At 35.6% G+C, this 11,880-nt stretch overlaps 1 protein-coding gene across 1 annotated transcript in view; it reads left to right on the top strand.

Moving 5' to 3' along the window:
* The window catches only part of LOC117317428, a 141,569-nt gene extending 129,806 nt beyond the window's left edge, over positions 1-11,763 (top strand). Inside the window, 9 exon segments of the mRNA XM_033872237.1 lie at positions 261-446; positions 1,019-1,105; positions 2,912-3,240; positions 3,785-4,386; positions 5,348-5,739; positions 6,272-6,484; positions 6,905-7,068; positions 7,970-8,084; positions 9,307-11,763. Of these exon segments, the coding sequence (XP_033728128.1) occupies positions 261-446; positions 1,019-1,105; positions 2,912-3,240; positions 3,785-4,386; positions 5,348-5,739; positions 6,272-6,484; positions 6,905-7,068; positions 7,970-8,084; positions 9,307-9,504 (2,286 nt within the window). The 3' untranslated portion in view covers positions 9,505-11,763.
* The last annotated feature ends 117 nt before the right edge of the window (positions 11,764-11,880 follow it).

Below are 11,880 nucleotides of genomic sequence, written 5' to 3' on the forward strand. Positions count from 1 at the left end.
ATCTTTTAAATCACGTATACAAACCACTTTGGTATAAGACATGATGTCTCTATCAGCATATAGTGTACATAAGTGATATTACCCCACTAGCAACATACAGTATTATGTCGTATGTAAATAAAGAAGTTCAAACTTACTCTGTTTGTGTTAATTACTACTCTTCGTACAGTACTCTGTATGTACAGTGTAGATGTACATTGTGGAAATTTCACCGAAAAATTAACGCCAGAATTCTAACCTTTGTTATGTATACTATACAGAACAAGAACAGTGAGGAAGCTGAGAACATGATCTACTCCGTGCTACGACAGCGCCATCTGAAGGAGGCTATCCATCTGGAAGATCAGCTCGCACGTGAGCTGGAAGCCATGAGGAAAAAGGCATGCATTGAAATTGATGAGAAACGGCAGAAGGAGAGAGATGCTTTATTGGGAACATTTGAACAGGTATGTCTGGAGTTATCTTCCCTTATTCAAGAGATATGTCTGGAGTTATCTTCCCTTATTCAAGAGATATGTCTGGAGTTATCTGTCCCTTATTCAAGAGATATGTCTGGAGTTATCTGTCCCTTATTCAAGAGATATGTCCGGAGTTATCTGTCCCTTTCAGCGACCATTTCTGGAGTTATCTTCCCTTATTCAAGAGATATGTCTGGAGTTATCTTCCCTTATTCAAGAGATATGTCTGGAGTTATCTGTCCCTTTCAGCGACCATTTCTGGAGTTATCTTCCCTTATTCAAGAGATATGTCTGGAGTTATCTGCCTTTATTTAACAAACACTTTTAGTCATTATCTGCTTCCATAAAAAGATTTAAGATGATGGGCCTAAATTTTCATGTCTCCATATTCGTTGATCGGAAGATATTTTTTCAAAATTAGATTTCTATAGGAAATTTTTGGAGGGAGGCCCCCAACTCTCCCTGTTTGAGAGAGGTTCCCAACCATTGCTTAACAAAATAATCTGTTAACTGAGTAAAACAACCGAATGACACTGGGTTTTTTTTCTTTTGTTTTTAAGGAAATGCGAGAGCTTATTGCTAATGCTGGTGACATGTCTCCAGAGGAGTTAGCTAGGAGGAAGGAACAGCTTAAAAAACAGCAGGAGGTAGTTATAAGTAACAGCTGTCAAAGGGACAATTGCATTTAGAGGATAATTAAAAACTTCAGTTAAAATAATTGTGGTAGCATCAATTGTACAAATGATGGGCTGACCCCCCAGGGGCCTGAGGGGCGGGGCCAAATGTGGTCAATCTGGCTATATTGATATAAACGACTTCTTCTCTGAAACCAAGCAATGCCTGTCACTCATATTTGCCTGGTAGCATCATTATGGGGTGGGGATTCAAAATTGTACAAATGATGGGGTTGACCCCCCAGGGGCCTGAGGGGTGGGGCCAAATGTGGTCAATCGGGCTATATTCATATAATTGACTTCTTCTCTGGAACCAAACAATGGATATCTCTCATATTTTACTGGTAGCATCACCTTGGGGTAGGAATTTGAAATTGTACAAATGACGGGGCTGACCCCCTGGGGTCTGAGGGGCGGGGCCAAAAGGGGTCAGTTTTACAGAATTGATATAAACGACTTCTGCTCTGAAACTAAGCAATGGATATCACTCATATTTACCTGGTAGCATCCCTATGGAGTGGGGATTCAAAATTGTACAAATGGTGGGGCTGACCCCCAAGGGGTCTGAGGGGCGGGGCCAAAAGGGGTCATTTTGGCTCTCTTAATATAAACGACTTCTTCTCTGAAACCAAGCGATGGATATCGCTCATATTTGCCTGGTAGCATCACTATGGGGTGGGGATTAAAAATTGTACAAATGATGGAGCTGACCCCCCGGGGGCCTGAGGGGCGGGGCCAAATGTGGTCAATTGAGCTATATTGATATTAGCGACTTCTTCTCTGAAACCAACCAATGGATATTTCTCATATTTGCCTGGTAGCATCACTATTGGGTGGGCATTCAAAATTGTACAAATGGTGAGGCTGACCCCCCGGGGGCCTGAGGGGCAGGGCCAAGAGGGGTCAATTTGGTTGAATTGATATGAACAACTTCTTCTCTGAAACTAAGCAAGATATATCGCTCATATTTGCCTGGTAGCATCCTTTTGGGTAGGGATTCAAAATTTTATAAAGGAAGGAACTGACCCCTACTCCCCCTGGGGTGCAGAAGGCGGGGTCAAAAGGGGTCAATTGGTTTAAACAACTTCTTTTCTGAAACTAAGCAACGGATATCACTCACATTTGTGTGGGTAGCATCCCTATGGGGTTGTGCCAAAAGTTAATTTTATTTCATGGATTAATGCATTTTTTGACATCAAATCCTGACGTACCCATATAAAATGCCTATGATATATTGACATAGCAATACCAGTGACAAATATACTTAATCATCATTCTTGTTTCATATCTCATGAAATCCAGGTGAGCGATACAGGCCCTCTGGGCCTCTTGTTTAACATAACATTGATGTTATTATGGCAAATGTAGTTCTTTTAGTTTGTATTTTCATTGAATATGATAAAATCCAGTGTAACACAAACAAGTGTGAATTATCATACATTCTCTTATTGTTGTTGTTTAACCAATGGTTTGGTTGTATCTCTTCACTTTAACAAAGAGAAGAAGCTATTTTACGGGGTTCTGTTATTCATTATTTAACCAGGATCCAGAAATGAAAAGAGTACTTTGAAAATTCAATGAAAATGAAACCTTTTGGTCTGTTTTGTAAAAAAAACAAATGAATCCTTTCCTTCTTGCTTCAGTAAAAAAATTAATTCTGATAAATTGAATAAAAAATTGAAAAAAAAATTAAATTAAGTTAAATGAATAAATAAATAAATAAATAAATGAATAGATAAAATTCTAAAATCAACCACTTTCCCTCCTTCCATTATTCAGAAAACATTAAAGGACTTTGACAACTTGACAACACAGCTGATAACACAGGCCGAGAAGGAGACCACACCCCAACAGGAAGTACAACAAATGTATGCCCGACTAGAACTCAAAGAGAAGCAGCTACAGGAACTAGCCGACGCCATGAAGCGGTACTCTCCCAGTGAAGAACTGTACAAACAGTACCAGGAGGAGGCACGTCTGGCCATGGAGGAAGCCAATCACTACAAGAACAGCATCATGAAAAAGATGCAGGAGGAACTAGAGAGACGTAAGATGGAGGAGAAACAGCGAGAAGAAGAGAGGAAACGTGCCCTGTTGGAAAAATTGAGGTAAAGATAGGTTGTAGAAATAAGAGAATGTAATTCTACATTTCCACTGCCCAGAGGTCTTGTTATCTGTTCAGTAATGTGTTTAGAAATTTGTTCAGATTTATGTCCGTAATGTGTTCAGTTATGTTTTCACTAATATGTTTAGTAATGTGTTCAGTAATGTGGTATCTATAAAGTAAAATTGATTTTTCACAGTGTGACTCTTTAAAACAGCCTTTAAGTCCTGATTTGAAAGGTTATGACCAGGTATTTGGTCACCACAGGCTGGGGCCAGTGAAATGGAGACTTTATATATAAAACACGTGTGTGAAGATTGTCTAATTCAGTTAATGTTTTGTTTGGCTTTTTCGGTGGGAGATTTGTCAGGTTCAGTGAGATGCTTGTCTTGTTCAGAGGGAGATATTTGTCTGGTTCAGTGAGAGATTTGTCAGATTAAATGAGATGTTTGTCTATCTAGTTCAGTGAGAAGTATGTTTAGTTCAGAGAGAAGTCAGTCTGGTTCAGTAAAAGATTTCTCTAAATACGCTCTGATGTTTTCCTACAGAAAAATGGAGCAGGATCTGGAGAAGGAGGAGGAATTAGAAGCTCAGCGAGCACGTGAACGCGAGGCAGAAAAGGAAAGACTGAGGAAACAACAACTAGAAGAACGTGATCGAAGACAGAAAGAAGATATCAATAAATCTAATGTAAGTGAAGATGAGAAAACACGTCTAATGAGGGAGCATGAAGAAAACATGAGAAGACTGAAAGAAACGATGCAGAAGGACCACTCAAAGAGCAAAGAAACTCTGAAGTCACGCCTTGAAGCCAGAAAGCAGCGTCGTCTTGCTGCAGAACGGGCCAAGCTTGAGAAACAAAGTTTAATGGACAGTAACCAGGACCAAAAGGCGGACCTTATCAGTCGGCAACAGGAGGGCATGCTGCAGAGTAGCCTACCTAAAACCGCTGACAAAGACCAGTTTGGATTGGCCATTGTACCGACTCCAGCATCCACCGGAACATCGGGAGGATTTACATCTACAGGCAACACAGAGCAGGACTGGGTGAACATGTTGATGATGTCGCCGTTGTTCAAACAGATCAATGACCTGGCAGACATGCTGGATAACAGTGACGGTGGATCAGGCTCGCTCAACAGAGTTCTTGGTAGGTCTTTTGTCTGGTATTAGAATAAAATTGATATTTATAGATATTTATTAGAAATCAAATTTTATTTTAGGTAAATTAAATTGACTTCCTGCCAGTGGATTTCTGAAGAATAATGTAATAAATTAGAAATTCTACCATGTTTGCTATGCAACGCCAGTTTTGATTGGTTTAAAACCATGTATTATTTTCTAATAATACACGCTCGTGTCAATAACACATGCCTCGTGTCAATAATACACGGTCGTGAGTCACAGCTGTTACAATGTTATGTATCTAATATTCACCCATTTATAATACGGTTACGTTAGCCGAGTGGGCTAATGGGTTAGTCTTTTCTGAACTTTTTATCACGACACGAGTTCGAATCCTATGAAGGCCGCTTTTTTTTTCTGAATCCATTTTTTTTTTAATTTTCAAAATCAATGCCATATGATAGGTGTTCTTGATCATAGTACTGTAGTACCAGTAAAGAAATGTATATTTTATCAACAAATAATGCAATACTCAAGAAATAAATTACAAGGTTTTCCCGGGGTTTCTTTGCCGTTTTTCTATTAGAAAGATATAGATCTCGGAACTAAACAGTACATGGTAGAATAGAAATAATCAACTTTGACTCGTGTATTGTTGCAGGATATACAACTCGGACTCGGATATTTTGCAATTTTAATTAATAACTCAGGCCTGCGGCCTTCGTTATTAATTTAATTTCAAAATATCCTCGGACTCGTTGTATATCCTGCAACAATACACGAATCATCGTTAATTATTTCTTAATTTCAAGTTCATAGAAAATTAATTGGATTTTATTTGAGGACTCTTCATCTTACTTTAAAAGTGAATTGACAATGTATAAATGTAGCTTTTATCTTTTCAATAAAATTCATGATATGAGAGAGTTACCTCCCTTGACCGGAATTCACCACATCCTTTACCAACATGTTTGATTCTATTTCAGGTGCTGACTACTCCCAGTCATATCTGGATGTTAAGGATGCCCAGTGGGAGTCTAAAGGCGACCTTGCCCCTGTCAACATCAATAATATCACTCCTAGTCAGTTTGTTGTGTACCGCTTTGGTGTGTTCATAATTCGCATGCTTCATCAGACCATCGGGACTCCGGAGGTCAGTCTGCTTTTGGCCTCAAATCTTCCAAAGAACAATTACGACCGCAATGCCTTTAGAAATTCGGTGCATTTCGAACATGCTCGCAAGATCTTGTTTGTACGGCGTGAGAGGATGGACTCCATTGGTGAATTTGTTGTTGTGATTTTGCACTCTTTGGCTCATATCAAATCTGGAGACATGACAGATGACAGCAATACGCTGTTCATGAGAGAATTCTACAAGGTGAGATATTGCTCCTTTAGCAAATATAGCTAAATGGCTTATTTAAAACCATTCCTGTATGGAGCCCCGTATTTCATAATTTTAATTCCCTGTTAGGGGCCTCATATCTGTCAGCTGAATTTTCTTTATAGAATGTTGTATATTTATAAACTAAATTCCCTGTATGGGGCCTCATATTTATGAATAAATTCCCTGTATGAGGCATATCTATCAGCTAAATTTCCTGTATGGGGCCTAATATTAATAAACTGAATTCCCTTTAGGAACCTTGCATTTATAAACTAAACTCATTATAGGGGCCTCATACTTATAGACTAAATTCCCTGTAGGGGCCACACATTCATAGACAGAATTCCATGTAGGGGCCTCACATTTATAGACTAAATTCCCTGTATGGGGCCTCATATTTAAAGACTGAATTCCCTGTTGTATTATAATCTTATTCCACATCACACATTGGTCAGTTTGAGAAAAGTTAATGCATGAAATATAGTGATATATTAACATTAAATTGATATGCAATCTATTTTAGGGATTACGAGTTGTCTGCCAAGACATGTTCTTCTCCAGGGCCAGAAACACACAAGCAACGCAAGGTTTGATTGGCTCACCATCCACCAATAGCAGAGTGGCTCTTGAACAGGCTTTGGGAAGTGTCAAAAACCAGGATGAGAGGATACTTATGATTAATGAGTTGGTTGATATGAAGATTGACGGACCAACCAGACTGGACTTCTCAGACCAGGTAAAAAGAGAAATAAAGATAACGAAAAATAATCATTGACAATTCAATGCTGTCATAAGATATTAAAGACTTTCATCTATTTAGAATAATAATGTATACATAGCAAAATTATAATGCTAAATTTGGCCAAGTTGCATGTACAGATATCCTGTATATAAACTACGCTAAAAATAGAAATTATTAACATTAAAATGTTACACCATATAATTGAATTAATTACCATTTATTGTTGAAATACGTACCCATTGCAATAGTTATTTGGTTGTAATTATTTGCAAAGTTCAAGCAATTTTGGGCCAAGATGAAAGATGTTAAGTTTTCCACTTAATAGCTTCACTATTTTATGGCCAAAATTTTCATGATTGATTGTGATGCAAAATAAATTTCTATGTATTTATGTCATTCATTGTAATTTCACAGCAAATGTCACAGAGATTATATGGCTCTGAAACTCTTGCCAGCAATGCACGGTTACGGCAGTACCTCTCATCAAAGGGCGGCGTCTTGGCATCCAGCGACTTTGTCAGCTCTCGTATGTCGGAGCTTAAAGGCATTACAAGTCCGACTCCATCTCCAAGACCAAGGTGAGATAACTCAATAAAAGCATGAAAGTTTTTAGGAAAAATATTTTGACAGGAATTAATGAAAAAACATTTGACAAAAAATAGATTTCCGATGTCCTTTACTAACTTCATTGATTTACTCAGTCCTGGAACTCTATACACTTACTCCATCTCCTGGGGTTCAAATGGAGGTCACTACTCAGCTATTAGTCTGTTACTATAAATAGATGTTCAATGTCCTCACTCTACCACTACTTTGTTAAGTAAATCTGATTGTCCTTCATACAATTACAACTATTATCTCTCGAATGAATTTTCATTTCAGTCTTCTGGGATCCAAATTGAGGTCACTGTTACTATAAATAGATTTTCTTCATCCTCGCTCTACCGTCTTTATTTATTATCGGAGCAATTATTTCCTGACCGAAAAGACAATTTTTACTATTTTTCTATGTGTATTTATCAGTGTTGAATAGCGAGCGGATTCATATTGCTTGAGATTCCTTGTTTAGATAGTTTATTGTCACAAATCCGTGGATACAAACAAAAAGAAGTCTAGTTTTGTTCTCTCTATCCAAGCGGTGTATTGCAGCTAGTATTTACCAGAGTTACGTATCGAGCTAAAAGAAGATCTCTCTAGCCGAGTGGTATATTGCAGTTGGTATTTACCAGAGTTAAAGTTAAAGAGAATTTCTCAACTACCGAGTGGCAAATGGGGGCTTGTATTTACCAGAGTTACATATAACCATCAAAAGATGTTTAGTTTTGTAGTTGATTCCTGGTTCATTATCAACCTCAAAAAATGTTATACAGTATAGAAAGTCTTGACATTGATCAATATGCCATTATTCAGCACCAAAATAAATACCGAAATTTTGGTAATAGAGCTTACATAACAATGGAAACCTCTTTCTCCCCACAGTCCATTGAGACGTCAGCGGAATATGCCCCCGATGAAGTCACCAAGGGACGTCCTTGACACACAGCTAGTCGACATGGAGACACGGAATGACACAATGAATAAAGATTTAGCAGAGGTATGGATGTCTATTGTATTGTTAATTGAGATCACAGAAGTGACTTCCTTTGCTTGTGGGTATTTATACCCCCGCAACGAAGTTAGGGGGGTATACTGGAATCAGGTTGTCCGTCCGTCCGTCAGTCTGTAGACACATTTTGTCCGGACAACTCCTCCTAAACCGATGGGCCGATTCCAATGAAACTTCACACAAATATTAATTATCATGTGTAGATGTGCATGCCACTTTCTTTTTTTCAAAATTATGGTTGCTATGGTAACTGGTCACTATAAACAGGTTTTCCGATAAGAACCATAACTTTAAGTTTGTCCGGACAACTCCTAAACCGAAGGGCTGATTTCAATGAAACTTCACACAAATATAGAGGACCATGTGTAGATGTGCATGCCACTTTCTTTTTCTCAAAATTATGGTTGCTATGGCAACTGGTCATTGAATCCTCTTTATTTTGAACAACACATATTTCAGACATTCTGAATTTCAGAAATATCGGCATGCACGGGTTATCTTAGTTAGCCTCTAATTAACAGTTCCAATTCACCATTGACTCAAGCAGATTGCAGGGGTATTAGTCAGCCATTCTGCTAAATGCTGTTAATGTACATATTTTTGGGTAAATCCTATTTTCCTGTTTGAAGAAGCATGTTGAAATTTGATTGCAATTAAAATTTATACTAGAAATGATGTGGGTAAGCTGATTCATCACGCATTGTTAACTTTTCATAAAAATTTGAGAACAACAGAATACAGTGGAACTTCTTTAAACTCAAACTCAGAAAACTTGAATACCCCGCTTAACTCGAAGTACTTTGTCAGTCCCGGCCGAATTCTCTCTTTATCCAAGTAAAGAAAACTCGAAAAACTGGGATAATACGAAGTGAAAATTTGGTCCGAACAATAAAAATCCTACTTGAAATGATGAAATAACTCCAAGTATCATTTTTGTAGTATCGGAACTAATCAGTCACCGGTGCCTATTAAATCTTTAAACTGCTGAAACAATAGGGTAATTACTGCCGATGTGTTCAGAGTACGACTGTTCTTATATTGAAGATCTTTTTCAGTACTAAGAAACTCTCATTCTGTCTCAGGTTAGGTTTGTTTGTTAAAAGGAGATTCAACTGTACAGTTAACTAGTTAAAATATAGTAAAACAAAACGACCAAGAAACTTTTAGGGAATTCTACAATAATTAACCATATCTTGCTTACTTACTCCAGGCTATGAAATCTGAAGCTGATTTGAGACTGGGAATTAAAGAATTGGAACAGAATCCGTCAGCAGGGGAGCGGTTGAGTCAAGCCCGTGATCAACTGGTGACTGTACTTGCCAAGAAAAATGATTTGCTGAAGCGGATTTCTTGTCTTGAGGCCGACATTGCAAAGAAAGAAAAAGAACTCAAATCCAAGAGGAGATAATTCTGTTTTTAGACTAAAGACTTTGCCGCAAAAATGTGAATAAAAACTTCGGAGCAAAACTATGGATAAAGACTTCGGAGCAAATATGTTGATATCTGTTTAGGGTGTTTCAGTGGTGATAAACCTACTTTGAATTAAAGGTGACACAAAACGTATTGGGACAAATATATATATATAAACGTTATATGGTTTTCTCTGTCGAAAAATTCTGTTTTAAAGAATTCTTTTCCATCGAATGGTACGTTACAGGACAGGTGTGAAAACTACAGTTTTTGGACTATGTTTGTAAACTGGACATCAGTACATGTATAGTTATGTATAATTTAGACAAAAGTTAAAACATGTGGAACAATTTAATTACTATATCAAATACAAACAGAAACTATTTTCTATTGGAAAAAATTACATACTGTATAATAAATTGTATTTCTTTTGAAATATACCGCATTAGAAATTGTCTCCAAAAAATTGAGCCGTCCCAAAGCAGAAGAACTGTGATATACTTATACATGTATATATTTTGTGTATTTTTAGCTAGAATATCTTTTACTAAATATTTATGATGTATTTATACAAAAATGTCTGTACTTTATCTTCTATACTTAATAATGAATCTGAGTTATACTAATTGGTGATTTTGGAACTAAAAATGCAACCTATTCCAGTTTTCAGATAAGTCAGGTTGAAGGAAAGAATTGAAGAGCTAAATGTGTCATTCCTTTGTAAAGTAAAAATGTATGAACAAATTTGGCGATTGTTTCATTAATAAGATTTATTGTTTTGATATTTAAATTAATTAATACCAAAACTTGCTGCAGATAAATTGAAGAATGAAATCAGAATATTTTTTTTGTTTTGAAAGAATTATCAAATTAAATTTAATCTAATTGATAAAATAGAAATACGTTCCATTACTTCCACTAGAGTTTAAAGTCTGTTTTATAATCAAACTTAGCTGTATCTCATTTTTCAATAATTGGAGTTTAACATTTAAAAATTCTCAAAGACAAAACATTTAAAAGCTCTAAAAAGATAAAACATTTAAAAGTTCATGAATGATGAAATTATTCATTTTAGGGTGATTTAAGTTTATTTTTAGCAGTATATTTCTATTTTCATAAAATCTGCGTATTTGTTAGTTTGAAGACAAAAAATGTTTGGGAAAGAGTTTTTATAGATTTGTTAAAATATGCATAAGCGAAATACCATGAATGTTTGGGAAAGAGTTTTTATAGATTTGTTTAAAATTTTATTAAAATATGCATAAGCGAAATACCATACTAATTAATATTTCATAATTTCTTGGTTCTTTTTCTGGTAAGTTAGCAACAGTTTTCATTTGGCAACCGACATACATGAAGATGTTTGTCGTCTACCTTGATTGAGATTTATAGTTGTAATCAAAATATTTTGGCCGGCCCAGAATAGCAATGTCTTATATTTCCGAAAGAAATACTACAGTGTCAAATGAAGATTGTTGTAAACACCTCCCCTATTAATCGGTAGATAGTAGTATTAATATTATATTCATTTCACATTAGCTTTTGTGACGAATAGCACAATTTGGTGTTGAGATATGAAAAGTTGATATAAATTTTTAATTTGTTTTTTTCTAATTATTCATGTTTACATTCCATAACAAAATTAATTATATAATCAGAAATATGTTTTTTTTCCGTCCACATGACTTTTGTTGTTCATATTTATATTTGATTTTTGGGAGGGCTATTTACATTTTATGCTATAAAGTATCTCTGCTTTAGTTTTTGGAAGTTTTACTGTATATATTAATATGATGAGTTTGATTGCCATGTTGTTTTTTACATAATATATATTTGTGGCTGGTCCATGTATTATGCAACAATTTAAAGAACAAGAAAATTAACATTTCTAATAAACATTAAAACTTAATGTCAATAACTTAAATATCAAAATTCAAATACTTAATGAAATGACCCTCACTATAATGACTAAAGTGTGAGAAAGAAATGAAACAAAATTGAAATAATTGATAAAAGGATATTATTTCTGGTGTACCTTTGAATTCATGGTAAAAAATTAAACTTTTGATCAAAGGGGGAAGAAAGCAATAAAAAATCTGTTGCATAATGCAATTGTTCAAAATTTTCCTGTTATTTTACGGTAGAAATATGGAGAAATTTCTTGGAGCTATTGATATATACAATTGTTTATTTTTCTGCATAAAAAATTATTACATAAAAAAAAAATCTAAAAATAATAAAAAATTTATAAAAAATATATATTAGCTATTTGTTGTTTGTTTTGTGAAGTGGAATTCATAGTACATGTATCTATTCCAAGTATCTTTGTCTTGGGAAGTGTTGTTGACCTAATACATCTGAACGAACGGAAAAC

Source organism: Pecten maximus, chromosome 19 (assembly GCF_902652985.1).
Source record: "Pecten maximus chromosome 19, xPecMax1.1, whole genome shotgun sequence".
Classification (NCBI taxonomy): Eukaryota; Metazoa; Mollusca; class Bivalvia; order Pectinida; family Pectinidae; genus Pecten; species Pecten maximus.